General features: G+C 35.5%; 1 protein-coding gene across 4 annotated transcripts in view; it reads right to left on the bottom strand.

Moving 5' to 3' along the window:
- Positions 1-12,971: 12,971 nt before the first annotated feature.
- The window catches only part of Rcd1 (Reduction in Cnn dots 1), a 234,562-nt gene continuing 226,559 nt past the window's right edge, over positions 12,972-20,974 (bottom strand). For all 4 annotated transcript variants that reach the window (XM_090391133.1, XM_090391131.1, XM_090391134.1 and 1 more), the window contains exon 13: positions 12,972-15,355. In XM_090391133.1, coding sequence (XP_090247259.1) covers positions 13,350-15,355 — 2,006 coding nt within the window. In that variant the 3' untranslated portion in view covers positions 12,972-13,349. The remainder of the gene's footprint in view (positions 15,356-20,974) is intronic.

Raw genomic sequence — 20,974 nt, 5'->3', positions numbered from 1 at the left:
AGTATTGAAAAAAATCTATATACTATTTGAAATTTGTTTATATGTTTGAATCACTTAATAGGAAAATTGTTAACATGACACATATATCAATATTTTCAACGTGAAATTCTTTCAAGTATTTCCTTTCCTTTCCTTGTAATGCTATAAAAATGCGCGAAAAACGCACCACTGACTGGCTCCGGATAATAATTCATTATACAATTTGATATATCTTTCTATTTGAATATCTTTCTTATTACAAAGCAAAGATATTTTATGGCTTTTGAATTTTTAATTTAATGCATTTATTGCATACTAATTAAAAAAACGATCCTCGATTTTCATACTTCAAGAACTTTAATATAACGACATCCCACGAATGTTTATCCAAACGTGTATTTCAGAGCGTTCAACTGATGGCGCAACAGCCGTTGTTAAGAGATGCTGTTTCTGAACTCCAGAAATAACGTCTTTAAGCTGTTTCAACTTTCAACGTTCGTGCCAAGTGAAAAAAAAAAAAAAAAAAAAAAATCAGCTAACGCCTTTTTATTCCCTGTATACGGGGAGTAGGCGAGGCCATTTAGCCCTATCTAACTTTTGGAGACTGAGTGGGCAGTTCAATCTCCACTGGTACCAATCAGAGATAGATGGCTCAAGGCTATCACTAATTAAGCGGTACTCAGTGAAGAGAGCCGCCATCTCATGGTCCCTAACCCTAACACAATATATTTAATGTCTGAAATAATGTGGGTTCTACGGTCGATTTTCTTGAGTTTACAGGACGAAAAACCCGAGTTTCCGAGGGAAAAACCTGCTTGCCCATGCCAGAGATCGACTAACTCGGGAACCGGTCGAAAAAAGGCTTAGAAAAATTTCCTCTAGTCGCCGACTAGACTCGAAACCAAGTCTTCCTTCGTGCGGCCAAGTGCGGTGGTTGGCAAACGCCACATCCACTAAGCTACACAGGCTCCTTTTTTTTTTTTTTTTTTAAAAAATCAGCTAACGCCTTTTTTATTCCCCGTGTACGGGGAGTAGGCGAGGCCATTTAGCCCTATCTAACTTTTGGAGACTGAGTGGACAGTTCAATCTCCGTGAAAAAAAAAAAAAAAAAAAATTATAAATATAAATATATAGTATAATTAACAACCAATTTTGTCGAATTTTCTGCTTTCTCTTAGTTTTTAAACGGGAGAGAAAAAGACAAGTTCGCTACCGGTATTGAAGCTCTTGCAAGCATAGGAGCTCAGAGACAATAGACAATTGACATTAACGTCTTTAGGGGTGAAGCAAGATGCTTTTCATATTCCCCAATATCTGTTACGGCTATAGAGAGGATAGAATTTTATTAGCAGTTTGCTCGCCCTAAATGGACATGGAGATTATGCATCGCTACAGGAAGTTAAAATGGCTTTTGGTATTTTATGTTTGAATATATCTGTTGCCTCGTATGCTACAGCTTGCTGAACTAGATCATTGGGGTGTATGGACGTCTTTAGGAAGAACTTTGCTGTAATATTTGTAGTGGAAGTATGGCTCCACGCTGGAGAAGCGTAAGTGACAATAGGACGAATTATCAGCTGGTATAAAAGCAATTTGATTCTGATGCTTAGCTTGCTGTTCCTGTTAATTGGGGGGGGGGGGTAGATCTACATGTGCAAAGGCTTTAGATGCCTTTGCACATGTAGCCTTGATGTGTTGGTCAAAAGTTAATTTTTTGTCGAGGACGACACCAAGGTATTTTGTTTCTGTCTGCCAGGGAATTTTGGTATTGAATAGTAAGACGTCTCCTGATGGAGATATCGACCTTTTTGTGAAGAGAATGGCTGAGCTTTTGGGGGGATTTACTTGTCGTCTCCATTTGGACAACCATCTCTCCAAACATTAGAAGGTTTTCTTGAAGCTTGATGCGAATGATACAGCTTTCTCCAATGCTGTATCATTCGCATATAGGGCCATGATGGATGACATTGGCTTGTGCGGGATATATGACATGTATATAGAGAACAGCAATGGAGCCAGTAGGCAGAAGACGGCGCTAGGGTCTTTGGCGCCCGCATGCAATTTCTATCTAAGCGCCCCTGTAACGATCCGAGCGTGTGTGGTTCTGCAGGACGAAGGGGGCGTCTTCCCGGCAGTGGCACCCGCATGCTCTGGTTGCCCGCTTCCGCCTGCTCTGCCAGTAGGGATCCCTGCAGTACTCCAGTCAAGATATGTCACTGAGAAGAGATAGTACCATTGATCTTAATTTGCATGGTTCTGTTCTGTAGATATGATCTACAAAACAGAACCATGCACTAAATGTACCATTTTCAGTGAGATACCAGCTGAGATAAGTTTATGTAGCAATCCGAAGTGCCATATTTTGTCAAATGCTTTGGATAGATCAAGAAAAACAGCTCCCGTGTATTGACGCCAATTGTAGCTGATGGTAATATATTCCATAATTCTGTAGATTTGCTGGGTAGTACTATGGTGTTGCCGAAAACCGAACTGCTCTTTAGGAAGGATGTTTAGTTCATTTACTGAGGCTTGAAGTCGTGAGAGGATAACCTTCTCTGCAATCTTACCCAAGTTTGAGATGTGGCTGAAAGGACGATACTGTGAGGCAGTTGCAGGTCCTTGCCTGGCTTATGAATCGGGATTACATCAGCCTGTTTCCAGGTGGAAGGAAAAAAAAAAAAATTATCTAACGCCATTTTATTCCCATATACGGGGAGTAGGCGAGGCCATTTAGCCCTATCTAACTTTTGGAGACTGAGTGGGCAGTTCAATCTCCACTGGTACCAATCAGAGATAGATGGCCCAAGGCAATCACTAATTAAGCGGTACACAGTGAAGAGAGACGGCTCAAATGTGCCGCCATCTCGTGGTCCCTAACCCTAACACAATATATTTAATGTCTGAAATAATGTGGGTTCTACGGTCGATTTTCTTGAGTTTACGGGACGAAAAACCCGAGTTTCCGGGAGGAAAAACCCGCTTGCCCGTGCCAGAGATCGACTAACTCGGGAACCGGTCAAAAAAAGGCTTAGAAAAATTTCCTCTAGTCGCTGACTAGACTCGAAACCAAATCTTCCTTCGTGCGGCCAAGCGCCGATGTGTGCAAACGCCACATCTACTGAGCTACACAGGCTCTTTGAAGGAAAATAGTGAAATCTTAAGATTGCATTTATTATTATGGTCAGGTGCACTACAGCTTTCGGGCAGCAGCTTGATCACCCTATTTGTGAGGCCGTCTGGCCCAGGAGCTTTTTTGTTTTTTAAATTTTTAATACTATCATATATTTTAGCAGGTGATGTGGGTGCAATATAGTCAGCACTAGCATCAGGAAGATTTAATGAGTGTCTGTCTTGTCTGTAAATTTTATAATATAAACTTTGATCAAAGTCTAAGTTTTCGTATGAAGGTTTGCACTGCTCTTCTAAATTTTTGCAATGGCTTCTACCTTGTCTACGTCTGATTGAACAACGCCCTGGTCAGAAAATATAGGGATCTGCCTTTGTTTCGAATTTCTCGGTAGTCCCCAGATAGAGTGATCAGTAGGTGAGATAGAGGCTAACTTTTCTTCCCATACTTGGTCTCTGTGAGCTTTGAGTGCATCTCTCACTGCACCATTTAGTTTATTAAGAACTGTTTTGTCTTGTGGCGAGCCAGTGTTGAGGAATCGTTTTCTAGCCCTGTTTTTTTCTCTGATCAAGTTCATAATGTCTTCGAGCAAACGACCAGGCTTGGGGAGAGATTTGTAGGAGGTGGCTACCGTTATAGCGGAGTTAATTTGTTGAGTGAAGCTTATAACTGCAGATTCTGCATCTTCTTTTGTACATATGTGAGGAACAGGACCAATGTAATCCCTGAGTACTTTTGACAATCTTTCCCACGATATACATGAGTAAGAAGGAAGAGACAGGTATTCTTATTTTCCCAGTTATAGTAGAATTGGGTTGTGATCAGCTGACAACTCGTTCAATAATATTAATCTGTATTGAAGTCAAATATCTTGCAGTATAGCTATATCCAGGATGTCAGCAGTGCCAAATGTATTATGATGAGGTGGTTTCTGTGGGGCCTCCCATAACAGTATAGTTTGATCTTATGTAGTTGGAAAGGATGCAGCCATTCTTGTTGGTGGTTCATCAGAGTGCCGTAGAGTTTTTAAGGGTTGGTTTTAAGCTGAGGAGATTTTCAGTCTGTCAGCCGAGTTAGTGAATACTTTCACGCCTGTGATCTCAAGATTAGTGGTTGGAGGGTTGTTTACAGAATGGTGTTTGATATATAAGTTTTAAGGAAGGTGGCAGTGCCGCCGCCTCTGTAGTTTAACCTGTCATTTCTATATAGGAGATAACCCCTTATTTTAGGGTTCTCTGAGGATCTTAGATGCGTCTCGTTAATTACTATAACATCTGATTGATATCTATAGGTGAAATATTTTAGCTCCAGAATTTTGTTTCTGAGACCATTTGCATTCCATGCAACGATCTGAAGAGAGGCTGGAATAAGTTTGTTTCTATTCATGTATAAGTGCTGTAAGGATGGCCTGTGTTTCGCGTAGGAATCTTTTAGTAGTGGTTGCTGAAGGGTTTGACAGGCTGAAGTCTTGTAGCATGTTTGCTAGAGAGGTCTATATAACAGCTGTCAGGTTTGTAGGTGCTATTGGCTGATTCTGTTCTGGTGTTGGCTTCTTTGTATGGGCCACATCAGCATAACTTCTTGTTTGCCTTTGGCTCCCTCTATCTTTGAAGGCCTCCGATTGTGGCCTCCGGCTGTGGTGCAGGGGCCTCTGGTGTTCTTGTACTAGAGGAGGAGGATTATTTAGCTGTCTCCATCCGTCTGTTCTTTGAGTGCTGAATACATCGCTTATAATTGGCAGGATGAGGACCACCGTAGTTGGCACATTTAGCCGAGGTGGTTTTTCGGCTTTGTGCAGATATTGGTTGGGTGGCTATCCCTACATTTCAGACATTTAAACTCAGCTTTACATAGTTTCTGGGCATGATCAAACTTTTAGCACCTGTGGCATTGCCCAGAAGATGCCATTTTCCGGAGGGGTTCTGGTGTGATGATGTGCCCGCAGATGTTTTTAAGTTGTAGATATTTTTGTAAATGTTATGGATCTCTACAAGGACTAACGGCATGAGTCTTGTCGGATCTGTACATTCTGCTGACCTTAACAGGAGGTAGATCCTGCAAGTTAAGATCAGCAGCTATTTCTTCTTTGGGAGAATCAGTGGTGTCCGAAACTTGGACCGTCTTGTTCCATTTCGTTGTCTTTGAGTGGCTCTACTGTTGTTCTGCGCTTCTTGCCTGCGCGGACCTCTTCAAAATCTGAGGGAGTAAAGATCACCGATTCTAACTGATCCTCTATTTTCTCGGCGTCAACGTCTATGACACTTGCGGGAGAAACGTATCATAAAGTTTCATCTTTTCCAGCCAATTATTATTAAGTAGCTCTCCTAGTCTAATGAATTCACGATATACTTACTCAAATATCATCTCGTTGAAATGTTTTTCTGTCTATCAATGTGAAATGCCTGAAGCTTAAAAAAAAAAAAAAACGCTTACCGTGCAGTTGTAGCGCCTGGTTGGCACTTCTGAAAAATTCGGAATTTTTTTGGGAGAGCACTGATACAAAATGGCCAGATCTTCAGAACTCATCTGTAGCAAGTATCACTTACCATTTTTAACTTAAACTTTTTAAAATTTTGGGCCATTTTGCTGTATCATCAATAGTAAATAGTTTACCTTCCTCTGGTGTCTCAGTTTTAGGATCTTCAATACTCATTGTTTGACCAATCGCGTCATGTTCTCTGCTTCCTCTGAGTATTTCAGAACTCTCAATATTAATTAATGTTGAAGCCGAAGAACTGTTTGTAGTTATTTCAGAACTCCCGTTATCCACTGGTATATCTGATCAAATATATGAGTTCAACTTCATAAATTTAAACAGTGAATTTCTTTGACGTTCCTCAGCAGCTTTTTTTTCTTGTTTTTGCTTCATTTTTCATGCCCACTTGGGTATTTTTTTCCATAATAATCTCTCTCACGACTAGTTATACTCTAGAATTAAATACGATAGATTTAATTATAAAATAAGTTAATAAATTAAAATGAAATTACTTACCTGATAAATAAAATCTATCTAAAATAGATATTAGAAAACAAATAAATCTAATATAGATTGAAAACTGCTATTGAAGAAAAATTCTGATGTCGGATAACCTAAAACCAGTTTACAAAATATTTTTTAAAGATGTTTTTCAAGTAATGTCACATAAAAAATTTCCTTGACAGTACGTGTATATACTTACTTGTTCATAAAATCATAAACTAAAATAAAAAAACTCCTTAAAATTATTAAAAACACCTGTTTTAAAATGCACTTTTCCCTATTTAACACTATGTTGTACGATATTGTTATATATAGAGTAGTTTCAAATACTATCGCTTTGGTTGTAAAATTATATACATGTATTTTTCTATATAATAATATTTTATATAATAATTACAATATTAATTTATATAATAATTAAAAAAAATAATTGAGTTTCTTTTTTCAATTTTTTGCACTTTGCGGGGGTCCCTGTGCCACCGCACAGTTCGCACACCCATGAATGTTAGACCATGCTAGAGCAGACTTCTGAGGTTTGTTGTAATCAATATAATACTGGCGTTTACAAAATTCCTTGTGAATGCGATGTTTCTTATTTTGGACAAACTGGCCGTTCTGTGGAAAAAGGAATTAAAGAACATCAATATTATATTGATTACAACAAACCTCATAAGTCTGGTCTAGCACAACACAGTATTACCACTACCCATAATATCCAGTGGGATAAAGCTATTCTACTTCATAGATGCAGGTTCAAATATGAACGCCTCTTTAAAGAAAGTTGTGAAGCTTTTTTACACCGACCGAATTTAAATCGAAATGATTGCCTCTCTCTCTCGAAGATCTGGGAGACTTTTATTTTATGTAATCATTAAAAAACTAATTATCTTAAATATTAATTATTAATTTCATTTCCTAGCTTGTGACAACATTGTACTTTAATAGGTGATCCACCGAATATTCGTTACTTGTATTCTATTCCTATCTGTTTGTAACACTGAAGATGTACTATTATTTTTAGTACGAAATATCTACCTTATTTATTAATTAAAGTTAATACTGTGGACTTACGTGTTGTTTTTAATAACAGGACATATACTTGTATAAGACAAAAATAATATTTTACAAGCAGCATAGGATAATAATAGTAATAATATAATTAGTAATCAACATTATGTTTCTCTAATGGTTCCTTTTCTTCTCATCAGGCATTAGCTTATTGTTCTGACTTCATTTTACCTTGCAAATGGTCTTCGTGTTTTCCCTTCAGTCAATCTTTCTATCCATTACAAATGCTTTATTCCTTTTGCTGCATATTCCTTATTATTTAAGCTATAAATATCTAATTTTGTCCATCCTTCAATTGTTTTTAAAATTCCCATTTCTGCTGCTTATATTTTACTTTCATTTTTCTTTCTAAGTGCTTTTTAACATTCCATATTTTTGAACCATATGACAGAGTGGGAATGCTCAATACTTCATAAAATTAAAGTTTTATTTTTATTTATTTTAAAAATTCAATGGTGGTTTGCTCTTGTAGTTTATCTAATATTTGTGACTACTGGTAAAAGACACTATTCTTATACTGAATGGAACAAAGGAAAATGTGCAAAAGAAAAGGATGAAAGAAAAAAAGGGGTAAAAGAGGTTACAAGTGATTTGAGAATAGCAGTGTATGGAGATTCCATTGTTAGAGGATGATTGGTTAATGAGAGAGTCCATAAGTTCTGCTATCCAGGTAGAAAAATAAGATAATTCTTTGGATATGAAGAAATGAGCAAGAGAATTAGTGGTGGTTGTGGGGACAAATGATTTGAGCAGATATAAGGAGCATGTAGTGAATATCAGGAGGTTGTTGAGAAGAGTGAGAGATAACAGTCTAGTGGGAAAGATCATCAGTGTGTTGCTGGGGTATGACAACGATGAGTTGAAATGAAGAGTCAGAATCATGAATGGTATGCTAGCTGAACTGTGCGAGGAGAAGAGAGTACAGTCTGTGGATGTAAGTCATGTATTTGAGGGAAGAATGGAATTATTCATATGTTTTGAGTTGCATTTGAATGGCTTTGGAGTGAGTGAACTGGAGAAACTGTTGCTAGATGGCAGTACTGTGTGTGTGGTACAGGCAAGAAATCAGAAGTAAGAGTTGAAATGAAAGATCAGGAGAGTGGAAATGAAGAGGCAGAAGTGCTTGGCAATGGAAACAGTAGTAGGTGTGAGAGATGAAAACAGAACAGGAATGCAAGAGGAACAGGGAAATGGGAGGGAGTGTAGGTGGACCAGGAGATATGGCATAGGAAGACTGGATTTTAGTAGTAGTGAATGTATGTACGGAGATGATCATCATAGAAATGGAATAGATCAGGATATGAGTGAAGAAGTTGAGACTGAGCAGATGATTGGCAAAGGTCAGGTGTGGTGGGGAAATCACAACCTACAAGTGGCTTGGTGGGACTGGTTACAGATCTGAAAGTGAACTGCTGTGTTTATTTACAAATGCCATGAGTATCAGAAATCAGGTAGATGAAATGGTTTCACTGAGTGAGGTTATTCATCCCCAAATCACTGGAAATAAGTGAAACATCGATGAATGAAGATAATATCCTAATTTGAATAGAAATGGAAGGGTACAGTGTTTTTTGCAAGGATAGAAGGGACAAGGGGGGGGGAAGTGCTGCTGGTGATAGAAGGGAAATTATGTCCCCATATGGTAGACATGAAAGAGGGAAATAGTGGCAACAGTTATGAAGCAGTATGGTGTAATGTGCAGGTTGACAGGAAGACATATTTAATTGGATGTTGCTATAGGCCTGGGAATGTGGAGGATGAAGAAATGTATAAACAACTTGGATTAGTGAACAAAGGATGGCACAAACAAGACCAGTTATACACCTAAAAGTGAATTGCTGTGTTTATTTACAAATGCCAGTAGCATCAGAAATTAGGTAGATGAAAACGTTTCGTTGATTGAGTTTACTCATCCCAAAAATTGTTGGAATAAGCGAAACATGATTAGATAACAATGGTATTGTGACAAGAATAGAAATGGAAAGGTATGATGTTTTCTGTTAGGAAAAACAGGAAGGGAGGGGGGGTTCTATTGATGATAGAAGGCAAATTATGTCCATGCAAAATGGAAATGAGAGATTTAAATAATAGCAATCATTTTGATGCAATATGGTGTGAGGTGGAGGTTGGCAGGAAGAGATATTTAGTCTGATGTTGCTATAGGCCAGGGAATGTGGAGGATGGTGATGAAGTAATGTATAAACAACTTGGTTAGTGAATAAAGTAATAGTAATAAAGGCAACTAGCAATGGGTAGATGTGAGGAAATCTGTAGCTTCAAATTATAGGCTAATCTGTCTAGAGAGATTGGTGAGAACTAGGATACAGAAATGGGTTGATAACAGCAGTATTCTCTTCTGGTTATCAGCATGGGTTTGTAAAAGGGAAATCATGCTTCACTAATTTACTTATGCACTATAACAAGGTGACAAATGTCTTGGACGTAAAGGATGCATATACAGTGGTATATTTAGATTTTGCAAAAGGTTTTGACAGCTTGCCACAAGACAAGCTGTTAAATAAATTTAAACAGATAGGATTGGATTACAGACTTCTGAGTTGGATTGGTAACTGGCTGTCAAATAGGTATCAGAAAGTTGTATACAGGGCAAAGCATCCCAAAAGAGGAAGGTCACCGGTAGTGTGCCACAGGGGTCAGATTTGGGACTGTTGTTGTTTAATTTGTATATTAATGATACTGGGAGGGGTTTAACTGGTGATATGCAGCTGTTTGTAGATGATGCAATATTGGGAAGAGCAATGCAGAGTCAAAAAGATGTTATCGTCTCACAGGTCTTGAATAGATTGCATGAATGGGCAGGTAACTGGAACTATCAGTTCAATGTTGCAAAGTGTAAGGTTCTGAAATTTGGTAATCAACGATGGGAAGCAAAGTATACACTTGGTAGGGAAACTTTATAGGAAGTAGAGGAGATGAGCGATCTGGGAGTGATGGTACATTGGGGCTTCATTGCAAAATTTGTGAAGATTTCTCATTGGGTAATTGCAGTGATGTGGAAGACCCTGATGTGCAGAAATAAAGAGGTTATGATGCTATTATATAAGGCCTAGATCAGGCCTCATATTGATTATTGTGCACAGATTTGGTCACTGGGTTTCATGGTGATGGGGATATGTTAGAAAGGGCACAGAGAAGATTCACAAATGTTGTCAGTGGTCTTTGGAATGTGGAATATGAGGACAGAATGAGTGAATGTAAATCGCAAAGCCTAATGAACAGGAGGAGGGAATATGATTGCGATATACAGGGTGTTCGGGATAAATTTGACATATTTATAATTAATTATATTTTTCCGTAAGTTACATGTATTAACACACACTTCTCTTCATTTAAAAGTTTTGACCCTTCTTCATTCACATACAAGATGTCAGAAAGGATGGATAGCTGGAACCCACCTGAATCATGGAAGAGAATAACTTGTATCATGATGATTCGTGCCCGCCATCAAAATAAGGATATTACGACTGCTGCCCAATGCTCCCTGAATACAGTAAAAACAATCAGGCATGAACTAGAGACTTGCAATGGTGACTACGAGGATGTAGCAAGAAGAAAGATCCCTAGCAGACGATCTGATTGCGTTCGTACAGCAGAATTCCTCGCAAATCTGCAGGAACAGGTGTTGAAGAACCCTGGCATTGGAATTCGGGCTTTGTTCGTGGAGTTGCTAACTGTAGTCAAGCCCTGGATAACAAGGGTAGCCAATGGTAGGCCGTATGTATGGCAGCAGGATTCGGCCCCTTGCCACACCTCTGGGAAAAGTCAAAAATGGTTGTCTGAAAATTTCTACGACTTCACCAGTCCAAATGTTTGGCCTCCAAACTCCCCAGACCTTAACCCCATGGATTATTTTGTATGGGGCGCAGTTGAAAAAGACACCAATCGCACTTCCAGTAATACAAAAGCCCAGTTAATGGATAAAATTAAAACAGTTTTTGCGGCCCTTCCCAGGGAGACTGTAGCATCAGCTTGTTCGAGGTTCCGAAGCAGAATTGAAGCTGTGATCGATGCTAATGGTGGTTATTTTGAGTAAATCTTGTTGATAGTATTGTAATTAACTCTGCCTGTAATGTTTTTTTGTCAATTCATTAAATTTAATAGATACAAAGAAGATTTTCTTTTTCCTTACGAAACTGTCAAATTTATCCCGAACACCCTGTATATAAGTTCGTCAGGATTTGTTATCAGGTTGATGTGGAATAGATTTTTCATAGAATGGAAGAGGGAAGCAGGTTCTTTACACTGAGTGTGATTGGCGAGTGGAATGCATTGCCCAAGTGTGTTATGAATGTAGACACGTTGAATCAGTTTTAAGGCACAGTTGGAAGCTCTGGGTGTGATAGTATGTCCCTCCCACAATGAATTTCTGATTCAATGGCGGTCAGATGTTAATAATAATAAGCCAGAAATATACCACAGATTGGGAGACTGTTTTGGATACTTCTAGTCATCAACCATCTCATATCCTCAAAGCCAAGTTCTGATAGATTTTAGGCAACATTCTCCAGCAAACACTGTATTAATCTACTAATGTTTATAACTTAATACCACTCACGGTATATTCCTAAGTTACTAGCAAGTCTCAAACCATCTTATACTCTCTCTCTCTCTAAAGAAACTGGCATGTTCATGAATGTCAGAAAAAGCAATATATGAAGATATGTTAGAAAGGGCCTAGAGAAGATTCACAAATGTGGTCACTTGTCTTTGGAGTTGTTTCACCATATCTACTTTTCCTTATCAAGGTTTGTTTTAAGTCTTATACCTGTCAGGCACTTTTAAGAGCTATATATTCATGTGTTTCATAGCATTATCTGCAAAAAATCCAAGAAAAAAACTGTTCTTACATTAAATTACTTAAAGAATTCCATTTTTAAAAATATATTATAAAACGAAGTGAATAAAGTGGATGAAGTTGCCAGCCTGGCTGGCCGAGTGGTTAGTGTATCCGCTCTCTAGCCAAAAGGCTGTGGGTTCAAATACTGCCGTGGGCATGGATGTTTGTGATTGTCTTTGGAAATACAAGTGGTGGTGGGTGGCAGTAGATGGCGATCAGTTAGTGGATTGAGTGGTGGAGATGGAGTTATAGGGCGGGTGCCCTCCCTTAATGAGTCTTTGGACTCCCTGGAGGTGTCTAATATTAATAATAATAAGCCAAAAAAAAAAAAAAAGTTGAGAAATTGCTAATAAGAAAATATTTTTAGACAGAAATATGAAGTGAAAATATCAACTAGTTTTATTGAAGACCCACAAGTATAAAACTGAAGCTTTGTCAGTATGAAACTGAATATATTTTTTTTAATTAATTTATTTTTTCTGCACCATATTTTGCAGTACTAATTCAATAGTTAAAAAGAGAATCAAGTATCAACAGATAAGTTGAAATAATTCATTTTAAATCCCTTTAGTGTATTCATACCTCTCATTTTAAGACATTTCCCCTTATTTATTTTTATTTTGTGAGAGTTCTTTAAGATTTATAATCAGAATTTTGATTATTTAAAAAAAAATGTGCATAAATGTTAATAATAAAACTGACAAATATATAAAATCAAGTTACTACATAAATTCAATACATTTACTACTGTTTCTGTTCATATGAAAGTTTAGTAATAAAGGATTAATGAAGATTTATGATATTGCAATAAGCCAGTATTTATGTTTATGATAAATATGGTATAATAATAGTAAACAAATGATAACAGAATAATAAGACACTGAATATAAAATTAATCTGTCATCCCAATGATTGATCCTAATTTGTCATCCTAAAGGAACCTGACAAACTTTAAATAATGACTGGCAACAGTAGCAAAAAACTTTATTAACTGACAGGCAAATTAAATATATACATACATAGAAAAGTTTTAAAAGTTTAATGATCAAATGCATGTATGCATTTTGGTGCATGCATGCATGCACACACACACACACAGAATTCTGCATTTTTGGAGGGGGGAAAATGAATTGAAAAATTAATGAAAAGTAAATGGTTAATTTCTTCATCAAAGATGAAGAAATTATTATTACCACTGTTCTAAAGATAAATGAACTGACTGAACTGTTACGTTCGCTTTAAAGAATAAAATTTTATGAAGCTTTGTAACAATAACAAGCTCTAAATTTCACAGATTTAACATGCTGTTCATTTTTTTTTTTTTTTTTAGAAAGAATTTAAAAATCATAATATCTAGGAGTTCTGATTCTTCTTGTTCGAGTAGCAGCAATTGTTGGAAAAGGAACCCTTGCTCTTATGGGTACTGAAATTCCAGTTGGTGTAGAGTTAGGGACAACAGGGGTTATGGATGACGAGGAAGATACATTATTAATTAAGTCTGTTGTACTGCTGATAAGGCTGGAGGAAGAAAAATTGCATTCACCCATATCAGATTGATCACTTGTTGCATGGGATGAAGCAGGTAAACAAGAAGATAGCTGTGATTGAACACTCTGAAGAATGTCTGTTAATTTTTCTTCAACTGTTAATTCACTATTTTGATCATCCACATGGGTTTCTTTTTCTTCAAAGGACTGCATATCAATGTTTGATATCTTGCTGCTCTTTTGGCTTACTGCAGGAGGTTCAGTAGAGACTAGTTCAGTTTCAGCATTTTTATTTGCATCTAAGTTTACTTCAGCAGTTTCTAAAGGTGAGGAAACTGTTAATTTATCACTGTTTTTGTTTGTATTAATTTCAGTAGATTCACTAAGGAATTCATTTTTAAATATGCTATTACATGTCTGTAGATATTCTTCATTTCTGTCTTCAATGCAATGAATATGAGAAATCTTTTCACTAGATCCTTGTAAATTTGAAAGACCTGGATTCACATCGCATATATCTGATCCACTTTTGGACATATGCAGCATATCTATAAGTAATGCAGATTGATCTTCCTCTGATTCTTCAAGCATTTCTTTGATTGGCTCTTTAGTTCCTGCCACATCTGAAAGAAGTGACAAGTTACAAGAAACCTGATCAGTTCCAAGATTAGAAGATTCACCTGATGTAATTTCTTTAGAAGATGAAGGTTTTACAGAAGAAACAACTTTAGAAATGATAGGTATCTGCAGCTTTCTGGCAGCCATAGATGCACTTTTCAGAATCATTCCTTGAACCTGAATGTTTTTTGTTGAAGATGATTTTGGTGAACTTGATATTAGGAATGTAGCAGGCTCTAAACCAGGGGATGATAACAAGACAGGAGATTTGACTGGACTGGATGCACTAGATTTTGTTAAAAAGCTCTTGCTAGTAAAAGTTGCTTGAGCAAGATTCTGAAGTTTTGCAAGATCTAGGTTGCCACTAGTTAAAATTTTTGCTTGTGTAATTACTGGTGTTCCACCACCAGCACTCTTAGTCAAACATGCCGTAGTCAATGGAAAATCATGGTACTGAAGCTTTTGAATTGCTTCTACTTGTTCTTTATCAGGTTCCACAAGAGTTTCACTAAACTGAGATGAAGATGTATTTGACTTAGTTGGAGAAACAAGAGATTCTTTGGTTTCATTTGTTGGCATATTCATCAGTGTGGAAGCATGTGACTTAACTGAAGAAAGTGTGGGAGACACTACAACTGAATTGATCATATCACTTAAAGAAGTACCAGGAAATGTGATGAAAGTAGTTGCTTTGGAGGATACTCTTTTAGATACAGAAGTTGTGGGGGCAAGTGATGCATTTGATATGGATTGAAAAGTAGAAAATAACTCGGAGCTAGATGTTACCAAAGAATTAACAGATGGAGTAGTTAGAGCAGCTGAAGTGGTTTTTGTTGTATCAAGTTTTGTTGATACACTAGTACCTTTTTTAGTTTTATAATCAGTGATAGGAGCCTTCTGAATATCAGAAGTTGGGGTCTGTTTATGTAACAATTGTCCAGCAGCAACTAAAGCTTTTGACTGACGAAACTGTCCTAGACTAGAGAAGGAACCAATATTCAGTGATAGGCTCTTTGAACTTTTACAATGAGAACTATTAAATATGTTACTCTTTCCCGAAACTACACTTTCTGACTCTTTAACACATGGTGAAGGAAGATGTTCTGAGGCAAATGAAGGTAAACTTTTCATAGTAGCTTCTTTCTCCATCTTTGTGAGAGCAGCTTTGGTCATTTTCCGTCTACGCTGCACATCACCAGGAGGTCGCCCTGGTCTACGGCCTGTATTCTTCTTTGGCGCTGCAAAAGAAAAACACACAACTATTGTTTTTAAGCTGCAATTATTACATATCATAAATTTTTATACAAATCATATACAGGTAATGCTCGTATAAAGTGGTACTTATACAACGCGGTTTCAATATAAGATGGTCTAGAAATTGTAGTAATCCTTTATCTTTTCATATATTTTTCAACGCATGACTTAAAAATCAAATTTTATCTTAGTTAAATTTGCATCTGCCCTATCGTGCATATAGTTATAAGTAGTGAATTTATATTAGGGGAAATAGTCTTTAGCACACGTACGTCAATTGTTTGCCGTATAAAATATTTATTGTTGAAAAAATTGTCTTCGTTTTCTGCTAGGAAAGCGCATTAAAAATTCTAAGTGTGTTAATCTCAAGCTGAGCACTTTATTATTTGGTGAGTTGCATACAATATGTAATGCTTTTTTTTTTTTATGTAAAAAATTTAATTTTATAGTAATGGCCACTTAGAGTGCTTTTGCGATATGGTTGAAAACGAAATTAGTGAATTAACTGATGAGGAAATAGATTTAAATGAGGAGGAGCTGGTACAATTAATAGATGACGTCGAATCAAATAGCGGGGAAAGTTCTGCAAAAAAGTTTGCGATTGCGATGAATCTGTTAAAGAATTCAGTTTAAAGAAATTAGCAGAAGGACTGAACTTGGGAAGAAAGTTATTTATGGATAATGATATTTCAATGGAGCGCTCCAGAAAATAAACGAGACAATTGGATATTCGTTTAGCTCCATATGATGAATTTAATAAAAAAAATTGCAGCACAGTGGTAAGCAAGGTCTTATTATTGACTTCTTGATAACTAAACCAGCCGAAGTATGCAATGAGAATTATACAAATGATGTCCAAGAGATTTCAAGTGATGACGACTAAAACATACACTTTATTTTATTTTGCCTAAAATATTTATGTATGTGCAACGAAGTTTACGTACAATTTATAATTTTATACTATGTATTTGTTTCATAGTTTATATGTTTTCTTAACTTATATGTCATTGTTTATATAATCTTTAAAAAAAATGATTTCAGATTCTATGTGATCTGAGTCTCGCAAAAGGTGATTTATATAACGCAGCATTTCTATGGAAACTGACATCCATGTTATACTAGGGTTACCTGTACTTAAAAATAAAATGTTTTTTTTTGTTTTGTTTCATGAAAAAATATTGTTTATTATCGATAAAATTATACAGTTTAGTATAATTCAAAATTACTTAAAAATAATATCCGTTATCATAACCCCAATAATGTACTAAAATAAAAACTATAACAAATGTTATGTCTTTTTAATTGTAATGTCCAAATATTTAAAGAGACGGAGTAAACACGGTAAGCACTATGAACACTCTACTTGCGCAAACTGCACATGAACAACAGTGGAACTGCACGACGGACAGTGCCACATTACGCTAAGAGCTCGTATCTCACTATGACGTGCATATGCTTGCTCGCATAGCAATATGACACTGTGTTAAACACATTGCTGCTAGCGTCCTTCACCCTCCTAAGTGCTACAAGATGGATTTTTATTATTTTTTTATACAAAATAAGAGAAATGTATAGGATTATTGATGATAAAATTAAATATTACAATCAAATATAAATAAATTAATAAATATATTTATATATCGAGAAAAATTGGGGGTACTGCAGTTCCGCAGTGCCTATGCACGAGCTTCCCCTGAAAGGATAACTTAATACAATCCATTATAACAGTATGGTTTCGGGATGCAGAAATAAGAATAATGTGTTCTATGTTGGTAGAGTCCATGCCTAAGTGAATTGAACTTATTAGTAACAGAGGAGCACATAAATTATTAGCTAAAGTTAGTTTAATTTTTGTTCCTATTTTCTTGTTTATTATCGATAAAATTATACTGTTTAGTATAATTCAAAATTACTTAAAAATAATATCCGTTATCATAACCCCAATAATGTTCTAAAATAAAAACTATAACAAATGTTATGTCTTTTTATTTGTAATGTCCAAATATTTAAAGAGACGGAGTAAACACGGTAAGCACTATGCGCAAACTGCACATGAACATTTTTCTATAACATTTTTCTTTAAAATGTGAGTGCTCAAATTAATTTGTTTATTACTGTATTTGAAACAAATAAATTTAAGCTTAACATAGTAAAAAACATTATTAAATAATACTATATAACTGCTATTATGTCAAAATCAGCAATAACAAAAAACATCTAGATAATTTTTGTCAATCTCACAACTGTATACATATACTGAATTTTGATTCTTTCTCCCTCTCTTCAAATTTAGTGAATTCTAAAACCCACTGCCTACTTATCTTTAATTCACATTGGTAATAATTTGGCAAAACGATGGACTACCATATCAGCATTTCTCTGCTACAGGACAGCAGGAATAGAAAACCAATGTATACATTGCTGCTTGTTCTATGTTATCATATTAATGTTCACTGCAGTTCCTATCAACGATTTCACAGGTCAATGAAATATACAAGCAGTGGGCCCATTCCTGCAAAGTATAAGCACTACTTTTTCTCCATCTTTAAGTGACCATTTTTCTATTTTGTGTCAACAGCTCAAATGAAAAGAAAGTAGTATGTTATGTGATTGTATGGTTGTATACTGAAATATTGTGTGTTTTTGTGCTGTTCTTATTCAACAGCACAATTTAATCTGTTTTTTTAACTTTGACTTAAAGCATTAAACGAATGAATGCAATTGATTGGTCGGCTGTTTGTTTTGACCGTTTCCTAAAGCATTATACATGTTATTACAGCAAGAATCAGATCATATGAAATAGATACAGTTGCAATAAGAAAAAAAAACACCCTCTAATAGGAAATTTAACAGATTCATGGAAAAATATATAGTTAGTTATTATTCAATTAATAATTAGCATTGGCCATAGCACAATGTTTCCTCCCAGAATCCCAGGAATAAAATTGCTTTTTATTTAAAAACAGACTAAGAATATGGACATTCCATTCACCTAAAGAAAGTGTTGGATCGTACATCCTGGCTCTGAATCCGCCATCTTGTTAGAACGTAGTTCTTATTTAAATTATCTGTTTTTTATTATCTTAATTAATTGTTGGTTGATTACTAATCCAAATATAGAGAAATTTATATTATCTTGCGCCACCCTATATTCAGATTAGTCTATATAATATAGTGGAATCAATCATCAACTAACTTTTGCAATCTCACTTTTCTACAGGCCGAGGTTAATATTATCATTTAAGGCTTCCTCAACATCTGATAAACTTTATGAGTGGTGCAATGAAAGAGAATCAGGCAAACACCAAATTGGAATCAATATAACAAAACATTTAATGCAGGGTTACATAACATGTACATTAAGTATAACTTTGAAAACAAGATAATGCAAATCAACTTAGTTCAAATACTCATAACAAACATAAAACATTAGGCATCAGACATCCAGCTGTCAATTTTACATTCTTCCGAATAATTAAAAATAGTTCACACAGTTCAATGTTACAGAATCTTACAGTAAATATTCTTACAGTAAAGTAGAATTCTCTAATTCTCTCTTAGTCAACAAACACTTAATTCAATTATGAGACAGTTATCACTTCAAGGGGGAAACACTTTAAAGCTCCATACTTCGGCTAATTTTAGTAGAACGCCACAGTTAATGTTAAGATATATCAAGCGGAGCTAACTCTTATTTCTTCACGCTGAAATATAAAAAAATGGACTGCTCTTACCGGGTTACATCCTTTGCACATTGGATTCACTATAGGCACACTTAAAACTGAAGTTAACTATCACTTTGAAGTAACACTATTCAAAAGGAATCTTCACTATATAACTGAAATATTAAACATAGAGCTGCACAAGTCTTGACGCACTCGTTTCAGGTAATCTACTTATTCCTTATTTTCTTCTACGCATTAATTTCAGCTTTGCACTATTCTTCCTCAAAACAATTGGAATTCGACGTTTTAGAATTCCGTAGAAATATTCCTAATTGCCTATCAATTTCCCAGTCCCTTCTTAATTTATTTATGACGTTTACAAATTCCCTTTACTGCCACCCATTACTTCACTCCGTGCTGTCCTGAATGCTTCTCTCCTGTTTACTTTCGTTTTCCAATAAAATACCTTCATTCTTCCTGCCAAAATCCGGTTCTAGCCAGTCCAGCTCATATCAACTCCTTCTCCCTTCGAATACTGTAGCTCACGCTCCACGCACATGCAATCTAAAATTAACTCCGTTTCCTTGACAACAGCCTATCAAATGCATTCAGAAGAATTACATAAAATTATATCTTGCATACAGAAACAAAATAAAAGGATATTTTACAATTCAAATAATATACGTTTAAATATGATGAACACAAATTCTTATAATATATTTGCACAGCTTCTTATAATATTAAAACAGGAATAAATAGAATAATCTGAATGACATTTTAACACAGAGTTCTTTCATTACTAATACATATCTCAAAATTATATAATTAAACAGCAATAAATAAACTCAAAGTAATTATATGAATACTAATTTACAAGCAAGAGATTAACATCAAATAATATTTACAAGTCTTGCTTATGACATGGTGGATTATGTTAAATGTGAATGAAGTATTAAAACATACAAAATATCTTCATTCACAATTTAACAAAAGCCAAATGAGAAAAAAATGAAATGCTGAAGTGTGCACACACATACAGGTTTCTTGAAGTTTTTTCCCTCCCTTACTGCAACAGTAATTGCAGTATTTATGCATCACACACACACATACTTGAGTTTATCACTGATAACTGCCAATTTATCACAAATTTATTACTGATTACATTGTTGCTATTAATTTTCCTAATAGTTTCATCTCCCAAATCTGGCACTGAATCATCTAATTACTATACTTGCAAGAGTTAAAATGAATATTTCTTTTGGAGAATTTTTTTTTAAATTTTTTTTTATAGACAATATGTAGGAGGATAATCTACATAGGGTAGAGAAATTCAAGACAGCAATCACACCTTTTGTGGAGAGAGAGAGAGAGAGAGAGATGCCCCCCCTCTCTCTCTCTCTCTTGGTTTTCAGACATTGGTAGATGTCTGAAAAGTACTGGATTCAATGAAGTCATACATTAAAAAAAAAAAAAATTCTTTCATTAGTGTCTTGATATTAAAGTGATAAAGTGAAATATTTCAATAAATATGTATCTGCAATTCAAACCAGATTATCTTTTGTGATAAATTTGTACATTAATAACAATTAACATAACATGGGGATGAATGCTAAATATTTACCTTGGATTTCTATTTAAATTAATACTAACAGACTGGAAGCTTACATAGCTCAGTCCATTCAGATGATGCCCTTTAGTTGGAAAGGCCAGGATTCAAATTTTGTCTAGGACATGCCGAACCTTTATCAGCTTATTATTATTATAGAACTGGAGTAGCAAACTTTTCATTGAGAGTTGCAGGACTATATTGGCAGACAAGCTAGCCAACACAATGTGATTTTTTCTAGTAAAGATGCTAAGATTAAAATAAGAACTGTAACAACTGACCATTTTTATGAGACATCTAAAACTATCCTGAAGACTACTTTAGCACTGCCT

The sequence above is a fragment of the Typopeltis vanoorti genome, chromosome 4 (genome assembly GCF_054136105.1).
Source record: "Typopeltis vanoorti isolate ZY-2024b chromosome 4, IOZ_Tvanoo_1.0, whole genome shotgun sequence".
NCBI classification, from domain to species: domain Eukaryota; kingdom Metazoa; phylum Arthropoda; class Arachnida; order Uropygi; family Thelyphonidae; genus Typopeltis; species Typopeltis vanoorti.
Note: the sequence above shows the minus strand (reverse complement) of the source record. Positions and strands in the feature narration are given on the sequence as shown.